Here is an 18,338-nt window from a genome sequence, read left to right as displayed (position 1 = left end):
TTTTGAGACTGAGTCTTGCTCTGTCGCTCAGGCTGGAGTGCAGTGCTGCAATCTTGGCTCACCGCAACCTCTGCCTCCCAGGTTTAAGTGATTCTTCTGCCTCAGCCTCCCGAGTAGCTGGGATTACAGGCACCCAGTACCACGCCCGGCTAATTTTTGTATTTTTAGTAGAGAGGCTTTCACCATATTGGCCAGGCTGGTCTCAAACTCCTGACCTTGTGATCCACCCACCTCAGCCTCCCAAAGTGCTGGGGTTACAGGCATGAGCCACCGCGCCCGACTGGTTTTTGCCAGTTCTTATGGTAAAAACTATAATTACTTTTGCACCAAACAGATTTTTATTTTCTCACATTCAGCTGATGTCATCAACCCATTTTTCCTCCCACATTCAGCCAATTTTGCGTGTCTTGTTATTTTGCTTCTGTCTCCAGCATTGTGTCTGTGTGTACATGCATGCCCGTGCCAAACACACACGATGTGGTGTGATCGTTCATGTTCCAAAGGCTTGAGGTCCTGTATGCTTTATATCCATCTGATTTTGTCTGTGTGTACGTAGAAAGCAGACTTGTAACTTGTGTCCGAGTTTCTGTATCTCTGCGTGTTGTGTGTATAACTGATTTTGCGTCTGGATGCCTATATTCATATATTGTATATACACAGGTTTTTCACAGCTTTAGTGAGAAAGAATTTACATACCCTAAACTCACCCATTTAAAGTGGACAATTCAATACTTGTTGATATGCTCAGTGTTCTACACATCCAGCTTTGTGTCTGTGTGTACATGTACAAAACAGGAGACCCACAACTGTGCCTGCTTGAGCGCCTTGGCATGTCCACCTAATTTTTGCGTACTCACTTCACCTGTGTGTTATGTGTACATGCTCCCCCAGGAACCCCCACTCCCCATAGCTGCCCCATCCTGACCAAGCCCCAATCCTTGCCCTCACACCCACAGGTCAAGGTTGACAACCAGCATGACTTCCAGGACATCGCAAGTGTCGTGGCACTGACCAAGACATATGCCACTGCTGAGCCCTTCATCGATGCCAAATACGATGTGCGTGTCCAGAAGATTGGGCAGAACTACAAGGCCTACATGTGAGTGGAGAGACCGAGGATCTGGGAGGGGTCCTCTGCCTTGCCCCATGCAGCCCAGGCGCCCCTGAGCCTCTGTCCCCTTGTCCCCCAGGAGGACGTCAGTGTCAGGGAACTGGAAGACCAACACTGGCTCTGCAATGCTGGAGCAGATTGCCATGTCTGACAGGTGCGCAACCGGATCTCAGGGTGTGAGGGGAAGGGTGGGCGGGAGTTCGGCAGCTAAGGTGAGAGACTGACAGGCTTCCTGCCCCTTGTCTTGACAGATACAAGCTGTGGGTGGACACGTGCTCGGAGATTTTTGGGGGACTGGACATCTGTGCAGTGGAAGCCCTACATGGCAAGGACGGAAGGGATCACATCATTGAGGTGGGATCACCCAGGGGTCAGTGGGGCAGAGGGAGGAACAGGTGTTGGGCAGCAGCAGTTCAGACTGAAGGGCGCCGTGGCACAGAGGTCCTCAGCCAACAGCAATGCGCTTAGTACACTGTAAGGTGCCGGGCGAACTTTCAAAGGGGCCATCCCTTGCAATGGCAGAACACCTAGTAGACTCTAGACTGAACTTGCACATCCTTGGTGAATAGCAAAACCCTTATTAGACTGTTAAGTGCTCTGCAAATTGAGACATCCTGGCAAATGGCAAGGCACTTAGTAGGCTTTAAAGTATTCTGGGAACAGCAAAGCATTTTGGAAAGGACAAGGCATCTAGAAAACCCTAAAGCGGGGATCGGCACACATTTTCTGTAAAGGAGCAGACGGTACATATGGGCCATATAGCCTCTGCCGTAACTACTCAACTGCAAAAGCAGCCATAGATGATATGTTCACAAAAATTAAGTGTGGCTGTGCTCCAATAAAACTTTGTTTATGGTCAGAGAAATGTAAATTTCATGCCATTTTCATATGTTATAAAATCTTTTGTTTTCAACTGTTACAAAATTTAAAAACCCATCATTAGCTCATGGGTCATACAGAAACTGCACTCAGTCCGAATTCCTTCTCATAGGCCCTGGGAAAGTCTCCTCCTCCAGGGCCTCCCAGGCACCTTGCTGACCCACCATGGGCACCTCCCTGCCCAGGTTGGGCCCACAGGCCCTAATTTGCTCAGCCTTGCTCTGAAGCACCTTCTAAGCTGCAAGGTACCTTGAAACAGACAAGCCTTCCTCACTGTGTATAATCAGTGCCTCAGACACTGGGACTTGGCAGTGGCCATGCCCTTGGCTCACTGAAAGCACGGTGTTACTGCTGCCTCAGGCACGTGGCCTGCCTCTCCCCTCATGGATTCTTTCCTCCCCAGGTGGTGGGCTCCTCCATGCCGCTCATTGGTGACCACCAGGATGAAGACAAGCAGCTCATCGTAGAGCTCGTGGTCAACAAGATGGCTCAGGCCCTGCCCCGGCAGCGACAACGGGATGCCTCCCCTGGCAGGGGCTCCCACAGCCAGGTCAGGCCCCTGGTGCTGAGCTAGTGGCTTGAGCTCGTGTGGGGAGGTCAGCCATGGCTGTGCCATGGAGTGGATGATGTGTAGGCTTACAGCAGCACCTCTGCATACATCTGGCTGCAATTGCCAATTGTTTAAAACATTGACAAGCAGCTGCTGCCCTGACTTCCCTTAGCACCTCCCTACCCCACCTCTGGAAAACGGTCCTCCACCCCACCATCCGGCGTACACTCAGCTGGCCACAAATGGGGCAACACCCAGCGCACAGGGAACCTATGTCATCATTGGCTGATGCTCCACTGGCTGGTAACTATTTTTAACCTCTCCTGCTCCATTCCTCTGCCACAGACTCCGTCCCCAGGGGCCCTGCCCTTGGGCCGCCAGACCTCCCAGCAGCCTGCAGGGCCCCCGGCTCAGCAGCGACCCCCACCACAGGGTAAGCGAGACGCAGGCAGCCCCAGTCCCCTACCGCAGCCGGCCATCTCTCACCCGCTCACTCTCACGTGCTCTCTCTCTGTCCGCCAGGCGGCCCTCCACAGCCGGTCCCAGGCCCCCAGCGCCAGGGACCCCCATTGCAGCAGCGCCCGCCCCCACAGGGCCAGCAGCACCTTTCAGGCCTTGGACCCCCAGCTGGCAGCCCCCTGCCCCAGCGCCTTCCAAGTCCGACCTCAGCGCCCCAGCAGCCCGCGTCCCAGGCCGCGCCGCTGACCCAGGGTCAAGGCCGCCAGTCTCGGCCAGTGGCGGGAGGCCCTGGGGCGCCTCCAGCAGCTCGCCCGCCCGCCTCTCCGTCTCCCCAGCGCCAGGCTGGCCCCCCACAGGCTACACGTCAGACATCCGTCTCCGGACCGGCTCCGCCAAAGGCCCCTGGGGCCCCACCAGGCGGGCAGCAGCGCCAGGGCCCGCCCCAGAAACCCCCAGGCCCAGCTGGCCCCACACGCCAGGCCAGCCAGGCGGGTCCTGTGCCCCGCACTGGGCCACCCACCACGCAGCAGCCTCGGCCCAGCGGCCCGGGCCCCGCTGGACGTCCCACCAAGCCACAGCTGGCCCAGAAACCCAGCCAGGACGTGCCACCACCCGCCACCGCCACTGCCGGGGGACCTCCGCACCCCCAGCTCAAGTAAGGGGACCCCTACAGCAGCCCTTGCCTTGCTGCTCACAAAGCGGGCCCCTACCCCAGTAGAGCAGTCCTAGCTCTCATGCTCCTCAGACCCAGGTCCCATGCAGGGGTCCCCAAAAACTCTCTCCAGCCTGGGCCAAGCCCTTCCCCCAAGCTTTCGAGCCTCGGGGCCCACCAGAAGCTCCGCCTCCTCACCCCAGGAATTTGGTGCCAGAATCCCAGAGAAACTGCACTCAGTTCGAATTCCTCCTCATAGGCCCTGGGAAAGTCTCCTCCTCCAGGGCCTCCCAGGCACCTTGCTGACCCACCGTCAGCACCTCCCTGCCCAGCCCAGAGCTTTCCCTGCCAAACTGGCCCTCTCCCTCCCAACCCATCCCCAAAACTCCTGGCCTGAGTCCTAGTCCTCCATCATCCCGCTCTTCCCACTCCATCCTCATATTTTTTCTCTTCCTTCACATCCTTCTGGCCCATCACAGTCTCCCCCCGGAATCATCACCCATCTGCCTCTTCCAGTCCATTCCAACCCCCACCCCAGCTCAGACGTCCTCCCTGCCCTACTCAGCTGCTCTGCCTTAGGCTGACTTGCCCAACAGCCTGTCCTTGGTCCAAGCCTTTCCTATGCTCTCCTAGACACCTCACCCTTAGACTGGAAACCTCCCTGGCTCATCTTCCCCTTTGTATCAAACTAGCCAAGAATTCACAGAGAAGGTTCTGCCCAGGACTATTCCCATGAATCCCACACTTCACCCTGGATCCAAGTCCTCCTAGCCTGTCCCAGATCCCACCTCCCTGGCCCAGGACTCCACTCACTCCACCTGAGTCCTCCCAGCCTTGAGAACCTGTTAGAGTCCAGGCCCATGGTGGCGGGTGGGGAGGTCACAGGCACAGCCCCAGGATCAGAGGGGCAGGGCTGGGGCCGGGCCTGGGGTAACATTGTGTTTCTCTCCCCTTCCTCCCCTTCCTCTTCCCCCCTTCCTCCCACGCCTCCACCTTGTCTCTCTCTAGCAAATCCCAGTCTCTGACCAATGCCTTCAACCTTCCAGAGCCAGCCCCGCCCAGGCCCAGCCTTAGCCAGGACGAGGTGAAAGCTGAGACCATCCGCAGCCTGAGGAAGTCTTTCGCCAGCCTCTTCTCCGACTGATACCCCACTGAGAACCCCAAAATCCCTGGGCAACCCTTCTCTGGGCCCTGAATCCATTTCTCACTTTTGGAGTCTCCAAATCCCTTGAGAACCCATCTCCCGGTTCTCCAAGATTCCACCTCTCATTCCTCAAGATCCCCCAGTACCTTGAGAAACCTGACTCCTGGCCCTAAATCCAGTTCTCACATGTGGAATCCCCAAGTCCTTTTAGAAACCCCACTCCTGGTCACTTCAAGATCCACTTCTGTTTTAGGACCTCCAGATTCCTTAAGACCTCCACCCCTGGTTTCCCCAGAGGGCATACTCCTTCCTGGAAGTGCCCAAATACCAGGCAACCCATTGCAGAATCCCTTCCTGGAGCCCTGAAGTTCCTGGAAAACCCCATTTTTGGTCCCAGATCTCTCCAGCACACCTATTTCCTATCACAATTTTCCAAATCCTCAAGAAACCCCTACTGTTGAGCCCCTTCCCAAGGATCTTCCGTCTCTCTGAAGATCCACATCCTCAAACGCCACCCAACACCTAGCCCCACGAGGATTTCCCCTCACCAGCTCCCCTCAACCCCATTCAATACCTTGGGAGCTCCTCCCACTTCCAAGACCCCTCGGTTCCCCCAGGGACCCCCTCCCCAGTTTCCTGCCTCTGACAGCTGTCTTTAAATATGCAAACTCCACCCATCTTCCCAGAATCCTTTGCACATGGAAGGCCAGTGGTCTCCCGCTTCCCCACTTTTGCCGTGATGTCTGTGTCTGTGACTGACGTGGCCTCCTCTTGTGCCGTGCTTGGCATATGTGGTCCTCGTTCATCGTGCCGCCTGTGGTGATGCGTGCAGTGACGCTGTTTATGTGGTCCGCACCTCCGCCTGACCTCCACTCCTTGCCTGGACTCACCCCACCCCTCAGCGGCTCTGAACCCCAAGATAAGAGTCGGGAAACAAAATAAACAAGCAAAGGCCCAGCAGAATTCTGTGCTTCTTGGTGAAGAGGGGAGTCCTTGAATAGCGGGGGAGACACAAAGGGGACCCCCCAAAATCCACATGGGGTACTGGGAACCCCAAAATCCAGTGGAAGGCACATCAGGCATAAATTCCAGAGAGGTTCTGAATGGAATCCCTGCCACAAATCCCAGCCTTTGGAGATGGAAGAGCTCCCAAAATTTACAAGTATCCTCAAAGCCAAGAGGAAACCAAATGATGGAGGAGGCAGGGGGCTCAGATTTTGGGGGGTCCCCTAATTCCAGAAGAACTGGAAAGGCACATGGGGACTCCCTCATCTCCCAGGGTAGGGGATGGGGGATCCTGAGGCAGCATGAGGGCAGAGACGAACATTAAGTGGCTGGTGGGCAAGGCTCCTTGGTGTGGCGGGCTGAGACTGGCTCCCCGGTGGCTTGGGCGGAGCCTAAGGCACAAGGCGGGCTGCGCTGAGTAGGCAGGCAGGCAACTCATCAGCCTGGGTGCGGTGCAAGGAGGGTTCCGAGGCACTCCGCTCAATCTTGGGGAGTGACCGTTGCAGCAGCTCAATTGTGGCCAAAATCTGAGGGCAGGTCGGGGTGAGCAGGGGTGTCCAGGGCCCTATAGGCATCCCAACAGCCCCAGACCCCAGTCTCATGGGAGAAAACACACACACACACACACACACACACACACACACTCTCACACTCTCTCACACACACACACACACTCTCTCACACTCTCTCACACACACACACACACACACACACACACTCTCTCTCTCTCTCTCTGTACCTCTGAGCTTTCAACACAGTTCACATTCACATCTGCCTCCATCTCAGTCTTCCTCCATCCCAGGGTCCCCCACCCAAGGTGTCTAGCCCTCCTACCCAGCCCACCTGGGGGAAGAGGGGCCGCTCCTCCCTCTGGAACTTGAGGCAGTCAGACAGCAGGCGCCGCATGGCCTTGGGGCAGTTGCTGGAGATTTTGCTGAGGTCCGGGGACAGATAGCCACGGCCCACCATAAAGATAATCTGTGGGGAGAAGAGAGCAGGAAAAGGGTGATCCGGGGTCAGGGGCTGGGAGGCCCAAAGAAGTCTGTATTGAGGGACTTGGGAGGTTCATTTTTGGCAAACTGGGGTACTGTCAGTATTGGGGTCCAGAGGATTCTCTGTCCCTGAGGACTTGGGAGGACTCTCTGCTTGTAGAACAGAGGAATTTAAATTTGAGGTTGTCAAGGATTGTAGGTATCTGGAGCCCAGAGGATTATGGGTCCACAGGTTTCTAGGGGCCTTAGGGACCTGAAAAGTACTGAGTCTCAGGGAAACATGGAGTTCTGGGTCTGAGGAGTTTGTACTTCTGTGGGGGTCTGGGGCCTAGAGGATTCCAGGTATCCCGGCCCTGGGGCCTGCTAGATACTCAAGGCCTAGGTGACTGTGGGTACCTGTGACTATGCCAGAAGCACAAAGGGGTTCTGTGTCTGGGGAGAAATGGGATCTTGGGAGAAATGAGACCTGGGCTTTGAGGACCTGGGGCATTTTGAGTACCCAGAGCAGAGGACTATAAGCATCAAGGGGTATAGAGGGCTTTGGGGTATTTGGGGACCTCGGGGGATTCTAGGTATAGAGATCTGGGGCATTCTGGACTTCAAGGATTTTTGTCCCAGAGGACTGTGGATGTGAGAAGAGGGAAGTTGGAGTAGGGGAGACCCAGAGAATTGATTATAGGTGTCTGGAGCCCAAGGAATTCTGGGAGTCCTTATCCAATAAAATTTTAGGTTTCTGGGGAAAGTGTGGCATTCATCTGTGCAAAGGAGGGGATGTGGGGTATGGATGCCTGAGGGGATCCCTCAGCTCAGGGAACTGTGGGTAAGGTGTGGGGCTCACCTGGTCACGGCAGCCAATGTGGCTGTAAGGCAGTGAGCCAGTCATGAGCTCGTAGAGCACAACCCCGTAGGCATAGACATCTGACTGGAAGCTGTAGGGGTTCGGGTCCTGCATACGGATCACCTCAGCTGCCTACGACACCAGACCAGGTCAGCAAATGGCTAGCCCGCAGTCCCAGATCCCACTGGCCACACGGTACAATCCAGAGCCACCCACACGAGGTAGGACATGAGGAGTCCAGACACCCACACCTGGCACAGGCATCCCCATCCCTACTCAGCCCTACACACCCCAATCCAGGAGCCCACGTCCCCATCAAGCCTGGCCCAACTCACCATCCACAGCACAGAGCCTGAGGGCTGCTCCAAGGGCTGGGCCCCGCTCCATCGAGTCTTCACCGTGGCCAAGCCAAAGTCACCAATCTTCACTGTGAGCCCCTCGTGTAGGAAGATGTCCGCCAGAGTCAAGGACCACTACAGGGCCTCCTAATAGCCATGCCTCTCACCCTGTGAGGTTCCCACTGGTGCCCCCATACCACTCATCCCTCTGATCCTGACCAGGAGCCCCCTAATATCACACAAACTACCCACAACCTTGACGTGGGCAGGGAACGCCTACTAATGCTCCCCATACTCAGTGCTGCTATAACTCCTGACCAGGAAGCCCTTTGGAGGGCACCCGAACCCACCATGCCTCTGATGCTGACCATAATGCCCTCCACAACTGTCATATATCAGACCTTCACCAGAGTCCCCAAGAATAGCACCTGAACCAGCCACACCTCTGACTTCTGACCAAGAGACTGCCATTAAAGCCCCCTTGTCAGCCACAGCTCTGCTACCTGGCAAGGAGCTATGGGACACATACACATGGTCCTCCCTTGTAATTCCCAGAACCCCCACAATAGGAACCCTCTAAGCCCTTGGCACTCCCATCCCAACCCCAGCCCAGGGACAGATAGATACTGTTAGACTTGAGATCTCGGTGGATGATGTTCTTGGCATGGAGGTAGCTGTGGGGGTGGAGGCAGGTGGCGGATTGGCTGGGGGCTACCTCATCTCCCCCACCCTTTCCCCCCACCCCTCCCCAGGCTGGGAGGCTCACTCCATGCCCTGGGCAGTTTGCCGGGCCACATCGATGAGCTGGACCATGTCGAAGCGTGTGTCGGCCACATGCAGGTGGTGGTAGAGGCTGGAGCCCTCACACCACTGTGTGATGATGGCAAATCCCGGCCGGGTCATGAAGCCCATAAACAGCAAGATGTTGACATGTCGCGTCTTCCTGCAGGCAGGGAGGGCAGTGTCAGAGGTGGGGAGGAAACATAGCGACTGTCACTTACTGAGCATCAGGAGTGGCACTGCTATTCTTCACCTTCTTCGGTCATTCATTTTCACCCTGCCTTTTGGGGCACTCAGGACCAGAGCATTGCCAGATTCTATGAACTTTTGAGATGTATTTACTGGGCTATGATTCTCTGCTGTGGGCTTATATGCGGAGCCTCCCCATCTGAGCCTCCCAGCAAAAGCAGGAGAGAGGAATTGCTGCCCCCTCCTGCCTATAGTAGCATTTCTAATCAAGAACATCCCCCACCCCTCTGACTCTGACCATTACCTGGGTCTGTGATCCTCTCACAGATGAGAAGGTGGAATGCCAACCTTCTTCACTGATGCATCAACATAATATGGATAAATGTAGGGTAAAAACATTGGTGATGTGTGATTAGAGCCTGTTCAGCAGCATGAGAAGCTTAGAGGTAAAGAGCTTGGAGTCTGGACTCACGTTCAAATCTAGGCTTCACCAGTTACTCACTGTGCAACCTTGGGGAGGTCATTTAACCTCTCTGGGTCTCAGGCTCCTCAACTGTAAAACTAATCATTATATTAGCTACCTTATTCTCTGTAACATAGTTGTACCCATTTGACAGAGAGGAAAAGACCACGCTGACATCCCCAGAACTGGTAGAAGCTACCCAGTACTACCTGTAGTATATAGGTATACAGGCCCCCAGCCATAAATATGCATTTAGCTCACACAGAGCAAATGTCCACTGGGAGTTCTGTTATGGTTACTATGTACTACATGAGGCTATGTACATAGTTACTATATACTTATGAGGCTGTACTACATAGTAACTATAGCAGCAAAAAAGGGACACCTGGCTTTCTTAGCATGGCTAGATGAATACTGTATTGATTACATACTAATAGCAATTATAATAATAAAGCAATGATTAGATTCTTGTGATGATAATAATATTGTTTAAATCAAGGTGTTAGAATTAGTGAATAACGAGAACCAACACTATAAACAGAACATTACTGATGTAGTTCAAGCAGAGGGGAAGGAAAGATGCAAGCCTTCCTGGCAATGGGGTTACCGCAATGATGGGCCACACCCGGACCCAGTTCACAGCACGCAACTGAGAAGACCCACACTTTGGAGGCAGGGCCGTTAATTAATAATAACTTAAACACAAACAACTGCATGATCAGAGGTCCTGTAAACATACCCATTTCCCAGAGGGGAAAGGGACGTCCTTCAGAGAGAAACAACTTCTGATGATGGTTTAACAACACAAATGCAGGTGATGTCCAGGAAGCACTCCGAGCATGGCCTTTTCCCGGGGAGGGGCCAAGGCCAGGCCTGCCACCCCCATCCACGCACACGTTCAACCTCACCTGAGCACCTGCATCTCATTCTTGAAGGCTTGGGCCTGCTCAGCTGTGGGCTGGGACACCTTGAGCACCTTCACAGCCACATCGCCATGCCACCGCCCTCGAAACACGGTGCCAAATGAGCCTGTCCCGATCCTCTTCAGCAGCTGCACCTCACTGGGTGGTACCTCCCAGTAATAGCCTGAGTCCCGGTACCCCAGGTTCTTCTGTGGGCCAGATGGGTGGCATCTAAGAGGCCTGCCCACATCCCTCATCCCATGTCACTCAGCCTTGGTCCCCCCAAAAGTTCCCCCCTCGAGCATACCACTTTCTTCTTGTCATCAGCCAAGGACTTCCGCTCACGCTGCTCTGCTGGTGACTTGGAATGTGGGGACTTCCTCCCCGAGGACAGGCTGACTGGGCTGGGGCTTCCCCGGGGGGCTCCATCTCCACCTCCTCTATTACCGGCAGCTGCAGTTACAGAGAGGATGTGAGTGGAGGTAAGTGGGGCGGCGAGGGTCAGAGTGCAGGCACGGGGGACTCACCATCAGTGCTGAAACTCTGGCCAGTGAGCTAGAAGAAGAGGGACAGGAGTCAAAAAGAGGGCATGGAGGCCAACAGAAATGACTCTCCCCTCTGTCCAGCGGTCCCCGCCATTGTCCCCCACAGCACCAACCTGGATGAGGTTGGAGTCCACAGGGGCCGTGGAGCTGACCATGTGGACGTTGGGAGTGGACGTGGAGCGGATGCGCTGCAGGGGAGCATTGGCTGGAGCGGGGAAGGGGAAGTGCTCCGGGTCACAGTGCTGGGTGCAGGGGCTGCCAGGGGAAAGGCTGTGAAATCACTGTCAGGAATCAGAGAACCAAGAAATCCCCCCACCCCACCCCCGGCCATAAACATGCATTTGGCTCACACAGAGCGAATGTCCACTGGCAGTACTATTATTCATTGCTTCAAGAAACATTTATTGAGTGCCTGCTGTGTGCCAGATACCATTCTAGGTGGTGGAGATAAAACTGTAAAACAAAATAACAGTTCTTGCCCTCATGGGGCTGAAATAAAAAAACAAATATATAATATGCCTGATGGTGACAGGTGCAATAAAGAAAAATAGTAAAGCAAAATAAGGAGACACAGTGTTCCTAGAAAGTGTCAGAAAAGACTTCTCTGAGGAGGTGACATTGGAATAAACGCCTAAAGGCAGGATAGCAAGCCACACAGATAGTGGGGAAAGGGGAATGTATCATATTTTATAATTATATAGTTACATGTATTCTTCAAATGTTATATAATATGCATTATCTATATTAAAATGCCAATGTTTTAAAGTATACATATTACCATGTTCTATGTTATACATGCATGTTATACATACGATATATGCTAAACATAAAGTTACAAAAATATGTTAATGTTCCCTTCACTCTCCTGAAATGAAACTCAACGGTAATTAATCCACATACACACATTAAAATAATAATACCCTAACCTTATTTTATGTATTATATAAACATGTATGATGTTCTACGTGACATAAAATTATGTAATACAACATGATACAATAACATAAATATACCATAAAATATGCACATTATAAAATATATATTAGAGCAGTAATATATTTTAATATAGTTATAGTATTGTATTAGTATAATATTTAACATAAAAAGCAATAAAAGGGAAGTAATTTATAAAACATATTTCAAAATGGAAAGGCTTGAGCATGGTTCTAGAAGAATTAGCAAAGTAGTTAGATGCTTATAAATATATTTATAATTAATAATCAAAAGAATTGGTTATTTACACTGTACCAGATCCTGTTCTAGGCAATGAACATGTCTTAACTCATTTAATCCTCACCAGAACCTTATATGGTAGAAAGTATCATTATCCACTTTACAGATGAGAAAACTGAGGCCCAGAGAAATCAGGTGACTTGTCCAAGGTCCCAGTTTCATGCCCTTATTCACACTTGTAGGTGCTCAATAAATGTTTGTCAAGTAAACAAATGAATAAAGTATGGCTTGTGGTCTACAAGAGCCCCAGATCTTTTTCTCCCCCTTCGGCTAAGGCATCCCTACCTGGGACCCTGGGGGGTTAGCGACTCATTCAGGGGGCGGTTTGAGGGAGCCTCATGCTGTTTGGAGCCTCTGGACAAATCCTGGACACTGTGGTAGAACCTTGAGGGCATGAAGGGTATAAAGCAACGGGACACGGATCAGCTGTCTGTAAGGGCCTTGTGGCTGGGCCTCTGTGCTCCCCATCCCCCCACCCACCCCAGGTTGGGCTCACTGTTGGCAGGTGGTACTCATGTCAACACAGACTGTGGGGACCTTGGAGGAACAATGCTGGTGGAACTTGTAGCCACAAGTTTGGCAACGGAAGCCATGGAACAGAAACTTAAGGCAGAAGTCGCAGAACGCCAGGCTGAAGAAGGTCTTCCGTACCTGATGCCACAGAGCAAGGAAGTTTAAGACCTGATCAAGGACACCCTCCAACCATGGTCTGCCCGCAATGTCCACCCTGCACTCACAAAATTGTGCATGGTCAGCGGAACATCTTCAAGGACCTCAACAATGAGCTCCTCACCATCCAGGGGAGCGATGGCTGTGTCCCAGGCAGTAACCGTCTTTCGTCTGCAGGGGGCATGGAAGAGAATGAGTGGGAGGGTGGGCAGGGGCTATGGGGAGGCAGGGAACCCCCAAAAGTCCCTCCAAGCCTGCTACCCACAGTGTCATGTCTGGCATGTTTAATTCTCATCATAGCAACTCTAGGAATTATTCACTATCCTTGCTCCCACTTTACAGATGGGAAAACAGGCTCAGAGGGATAAAGTGACTGGCCCAAGGCCACAAGTGTCATGAGAGGCAGGACAGTGTGAAGAGTCCATGCTCTTAAACGGAAGCGGAGAAGCAAATGAAACTAAACAACTACATCTCAGGAGCGCTAAGCCAGACCCTGAAAAGGGGGCTGAGGAGGCACTGAAACAACAAAGTGCAGTGTGTAAACTGCATACAAAATTAAGGAACCTCACGAGAGAGGAATAAATAAGGTCAGCAAGACCCAACTCAGCAGAGAATGGGGAAAATGAGGAAGAAGAGAGCTGATGAATTCATGAAATCGTGAAAAGACAAAATAGATGAAATCTGGGAGGAAGTGATGGAGCAGGGTGAGGACTTGGGGGCCAGGGGAGAAGAAGTTGCTGACCTTACAGGCCAATGAACCAATGAAGTAACAAAACAAAAGTTGGATGAACTCATGGATTAGTTGAACTACCATTGTCCTCCCTTATCTGTGGTTTCACTCTCCACGGTTTCAGTTACCTGTGGTCAACCAGGTAGGAAAGTGTTAAATTGAAAATTGCAGAAATAAACAATTCGTAAGTTTTAAATTGCGTGCATTCTGAGTAGCATGATGAAATCCTGCACCATCCCACCCGGGACGTGAATCACCCCTTTATCTAGCAGATCCACACTGTGCGCTACCGCCCATCTCTTAGGAGCCTGCTCGGTTATCAAACAACTGACTCAATACCATAGTGCTTGTCTTCAAGTGACCGCCATTTTACTTAACAATGGCCCCAAACCACAAGAGTAGTGTTGGCGGCAATTCGGACATGCCAAAGAGAAGCTGTAAAGTGCTTCCTTTAAGCAAAAAGGTAAAAGTTCTTGACTTAAAAGAAAATCATATGCTAAGGTTGTTGAGATCCATTGTAAGAAAAAGTCTTTTATCTTTGGAAATCTGAAGAAGGAAAAATAAATTTATGCCAGTTTTGATGTCATACCTCAGATTGCAAAAGTGATGGCCAGAGTGTGACACATGCTTAGCTAAGATGGAAAAGGCATTATTACATTTATGGGTAGAAGACAAGAATGGAAAAAGATCTGACTGATAGCAATTGGGTTCAGTACTATGTGTGGTTTCAGGCATCCACTGGGGGTCTTGGAACATGTACCCAGCAGGTAAGGGGGGACTAAAGACTAAGGGAAGACTAACGGAAGACTGTGATAAAGTACAGAAGGAGTCAGATGACTGAGGAAGGGATAGGAGGTGGGACACCCAGTGGGTAGGCATGGGGCTGTCACACTCACCCCTTGATGAGTCGGTAGACCACACAGCAGTCCTGATTTAGACCCCGCACCTTCAGGGCCTTGTCTAGAGAGTCGTAGACACTCATGCCATCCCGGACAGTTACCTGTGTGTATGTGCAGATGTAGGGGTCCTCAGTGCCCAACAGAGGCTACAGCTGATATTCCCATCCTTCTGCAAAGGCCTCCCCCAACCATTGTCACCCTTTTGATCCCAGAGTTACAACGGGGTCCATCCACAGCCCCTGCCATTTTGCTTCCATGACTCACCACCGTGCGTTGCTTGTTGGGCAGGTACACTTTGACGGTGCCCACTGCCCGGGACGGCTCGGCCCCATTGGCAGGGGGGCCCCGTGGTGGCTCCATGGAGCCTTAGACTTTGTCAAGATGGGCTGAGGTGGGGCTGGGCAGGTGCCATGGGGCTCCTACGAGAAGGCAGACAGAAGAATTCAGATGTCCAATAATGATCGTCTGGAAGCAAAGTGGCAGGGGACAAAATAAAATTCTAAGTCCAGGCTCCTGTCGCCCCCTGCAGCCTAATTTTCACACGACAGCCCAAGAGATCCTGCTCACATCTGAAGTCTTTCCAGTTCCTCCTCTGCTCAGACCCTCCTGTTGCTCATCTCACTCTTAAGTGCCAAGGTCTCAGGTTCATTGCACAAGGTGGGGAGTGGGGAGGATAGGGATGCAGGGGCAGCGCATACTGTCCTGGAGGGTACAGGAGCACATAAGACTCTGTGCTTGGGACCAATGGGGAAGTCCGTACACACTGCACGGAGCTGTCAGGTACATAAGAAGCAAGAACAGAATGCCCTGTGTGGGTATTTTTTTTTTTTTGAGACGGAGTTTCCCTCTTTGTTGCCCAGGCTGGAGTTCAGTGGTACAGTCTTGGCTCACTGCAACCTCTGCCTCCCAGGTTCAAGCGATTCTCCTGTCTCAGCCTACCGAGTAGCTGGGATTACAGGCGCCCACCACCACACCTGGCTAATTTTTGTATTTTTAGTAGAGAAGGGGTTTCACCATGTTGGCCAGGCTGGTCTCGAACTCCTGAGCTCAGGTGATCCACCCGCCTCGGCCTCCCAAAGTGTCCTGGCTTTTTAACAGAGAACGGGGGAAGTACCAGAGACTGTGGTGAGGGAGGAGTCGCAGGCAGCGTGATGGGAAAAAGAGGATCATCAGATATTGATTACCCTTAGTTTGGGGAAGATGATGGTTGCACCAAACATGTCCTTAAAGGGCACTGTGGGCATCCCTACGCCCTGCGGTGTAATGTTGATGTTAGGACCACAGACACCGTGTTAGGTGGCTGATGGAAGTCCTGACTCTATGATGAGGAGTTCATGGGGGGGGGGGGTCACCAGACACTATGCGGAAGGGAAACGTAACAGGGGTCACTAGGGACTGTAATGGGGAGAAGGGCGGAAATGGAGATGACCAGACATGGCAGACAAGGAGCCGAACTGGGGTGGTAATGGTGGATCACCAGACATTGTCATAGGAAAAGGAAAAGGAAGGTATGGTGTTGAGGGGAGAAAAAAGGAGGTAAAGAGGGAGCTCCAAAATCTTCCTTGACAACCAGTGAGGGCTCACAGGCACATTATGGGCGTAAACTGAATGGGAAATCATGGAAGGCGGTTACGGAAGGTTGGACCAAGGCGAGAATACTGACTTTCTCCCAGGGGGGTCAGACACTGATCCAGAATAAGGAAACCGGGAAGTGAACCGCATCTCCACGCACTCCCCGTAGTCGGAAAGGAAAGGTCATCGGACACCTTAGGGTAGTTAAGAGGGTATCCCGGCACCAATCTACCGGGTCCCTCCTACCAAAGGGCTTCCGACTCTGCGCAGGCGCACCACCACAAGAAGCGGGCGAAACCATCACCCGCTGCCCGCCGATTCCTGTTATCCACCCCACCCCCGCTGTCGACGATGGTCTCGCCCCGGGTCAAACCACTCCTCCGGTTCCGGGCAGGGGACGCGGGGGCCCAGGCGCAGCCATCCTGGAGCTGAGCTTTCAGTCCAGGCTCCCTGCCCGTGCCCGGCAGCCGCTCCTAAAACCGAGACCTCACCTGTCACGCCGCTACAACCGCCGCCGCCTCCATCTTGGGCCTGTCTTCTTGGTTCCTCACAGAGTCCTCCTCCTCCACCCCTAGGACTCTCACTATTGGCTCTGCGGGACTCAGCCCTTCATCTTTATTGGATCAGGGTCACGTCTGTCAAGGTAAGACCAACGGAATGTGAGTCCTGTTCCGGATTAGGAGGGGCTGCCTGAAACGTCAAGATCTGGGGCAAGCGCACGCCCTGACTCGCGCAGGCGCAGTTGTGGTAAGACCTGCGTGTCTAGGGTTTTAACCCCAGCAGTGTCACAGACGAATAAAGCAGGACTTTTTAAGGTCATTTGGGGCTAACCTTAGGGCTTTGGCATCTGGGCAGAGAAATCCTTAAGTACCCTTTTTGGGCCAGTGCCCTAAGCACCCTTTTATGATTTTCCTGTGTCTCAGTTTTACCATCTTTGAAATGGGCTGGAATCAGACCAAATGATCTGCGATGTTCACCAGCTCTGAGAGACTAGTTCATAGCCTTTGAGGACAGCGGGTCTCCGGTGTGGCGGGGGCTAGGGGGCTCGCCCTAGGAGAGGCGGCCTGCTGTCTGGGAGACTTCCTTTAGGAATGGGGTTGATTAGGATTTCGAAAGACTAGTCACAAGTGGCCAGGTGAAGAGAGAAGTGCGGACCTGGAACGGAGCAGGATGCCAGTCAATGTGTGGAGGTATTGTAGGGTAAACACGAATTTTTAAAAATCGAATTTCCCCTGGTTTCAAAGGAGAGAGAGACGTCTCTCTTCTCATTTCCTTTAGAAAACTTTTAACTAAAATTTTATCTGTCCCTTTTAGATGTATGTAAATCTTTTAAAAAGCTAGGTCTCTTGCCAGTTTTACAACCCCAGAATGTTTATCTTAAGAGCCTTGGCGCCATCTCTTCGAAATGTAAACATCAATGAAAATAGCACCCCTGTCTTTCCGTGTCTTCATGGGAATTTGATCTGCGCACCTGGCTTCAAGTTATTACCTGCTTGTCGTAGAGATATGAGTTTTAGTTTTCCCAACACAGATAGCCACCCCAATTACCAGGTGAATTTGGGATGAACTATGTGTACCAAATGGTGCTGTCAAGTTTCTAACCTGAGCACAAGTTATTGTTCATTTTGAGAACATGTTTGTAATGGGCTGTATCTGCCTGCTACATAAAAGAATGAGATTTCTTTCTGTCTTTGAAACCTCTTTAGTAGATTGCTTGTGATGTGCAGCACAGTCTGGTGTAATGCTTATTCAGTAATAAAACTTCATTTTTGCTGGGCGTGGTGACTCACACCTATAATCCCAGCACTTTGGGAGGCCGAGGCAGGCAGATCACTTGAGTCCAGGAGTTTGAGACCAGCCTGGCCAACATGGGGAAACTCCATCTCTACTAAAAATACAAACATTAGCCAGGTGTGGTGGCAAGGACCTGTAATCCCAGCTACTTAGGATGCTGAGGCTCGAGAATCGCTTGAACCCAGGAGGCGGAGGTTGCAATGAGCTGAGGTCCTGCCACTGCGCCTGGGTGACAGAGTGAGACCCTGTCTCAAAACAAACAAACAAAACCTTTTCATTCTTGTCTACTTTGTGGAGAGGATTCATTGGGTTGGCACAAGATCCTCTTTTTAATTATTTCCCTAACACTATGAATGGCCTGTTAGGTTTGAAGCGACTGCATTCTTCTGTTTGGAGATTAAACATCCCTCGGCAATGAAATGGGAAAGATCAGAGGAAGGTCATAGGTGAAGGGGCCTCAACATATTTCAATCTGTATTTATCACATGCTTTCTCTGCCTATAAGATGGAAAATAGAAGTTCTGCCTACTGGCCTCCCATATAACTTCCATTTCCCAACTCCCCTTTTCTTTTCTTTTTTTTTTTTTTTTTTTT

The 18,338-nt window shown here is 51.9% G+C and overlaps 2 protein-coding genes across 5 annotated transcripts in view; one reads left to right on the top strand and one right to left on the bottom strand.

The window, feature by feature from the left end:
• The window catches only part of SYN1 (synapsin I), a 50,275-nt gene extending 44,520 nt beyond the window's left edge, over positions 1–5,755 (top strand). Inside the window, exons 7-13 of one of the 2 annotated variants that reach the window (XM_017517777.2) lie at positions 957–1,099; positions 1,191–1,265; positions 1,363–1,465; positions 2,394–2,540; positions 2,886–2,973; positions 3,063–3,654; positions 4,698–5,755. In XM_017517777.2, the coding sequence (XP_017373266.1) occupies positions 957–1,099; positions 1,191–1,265; positions 1,363–1,465; positions 2,394–2,540; positions 2,886–2,973; positions 3,063–3,654; positions 4,698–4,725 (1,176 nt within the window). In that variant the 3' untranslated portion in view covers positions 4,726–5,755. Of the gene's footprint in view, positions 1–956; positions 1,100–1,190; positions 1,266–1,362; positions 1,466–2,393; positions 2,541–2,885; positions 2,974–3,062; positions 3,655–4,659 lie in introns of both variants that reach the window. The other variant, XM_017517776.2, reaches the window with a different exon arrangement.
• ARAF (A-Raf proto-oncogene, serine/threonine kinase) lies at positions 5,753–16,528 on the bottom strand. 3 transcript variants are annotated; one of them, XM_017517778.2, is made up of 16 exons: positions 16,442–16,528; positions 14,643–14,797; positions 14,376–14,479; positions 12,818–12,920; positions 12,577–12,731; positions 12,366–12,464; positions 10,961–11,117; positions 10,830–10,857; positions 10,610–10,755; positions 10,309–10,511; positions 8,735–8,911; positions 8,596–8,642; positions 7,966–8,084; positions 7,631–7,762; positions 6,644–6,778; positions 5,753–6,327 (listed from the first exon to the last, which is right to left on the bottom strand). In XM_017517778.2, exons 2-16 carry the CDS (start codon positions 14,736–14,738, stop codon positions 6,193–6,195), a joined length of 1,836 nt encoding a protein of 611 aa, XP_017373267.1. In that variant the 5' UTR covers positions 14,739–14,797; positions 16,442–16,528; the 3' UTR covers positions 5,753–6,192. The 3 variants fall into 3 exon arrangements, with proteins under 3 accessions (XP_017373267.1, XP_017373269.1, XP_017373268.1); XM_017517780.2 differs by having other exon boundaries at positions 10,961–11,102; XM_017517779.2 differs by having other exon boundaries at positions 14,643–14,843; positions 16,442–16,503.
• Positions 16,529–18,338: the final 1,810 nt, after the last annotated feature.

Source organism: Cebus imitator, unplaced genomic scaffold (genome assembly GCF_001604975.1).
Source record: "Cebus imitator isolate Cc_AM_T3 unplaced genomic scaffold, Cebus_imitator-1.0 Scaffold647, whole genome shotgun sequence".
Lineage (NCBI taxonomy): Eukaryota > Metazoa > Chordata > Mammalia > Primates > Cebidae > Cebus > Cebus imitator.
Note: the sequence above shows the minus strand (reverse complement) of the source record. Positions and strands in the feature narration are given on the sequence as shown.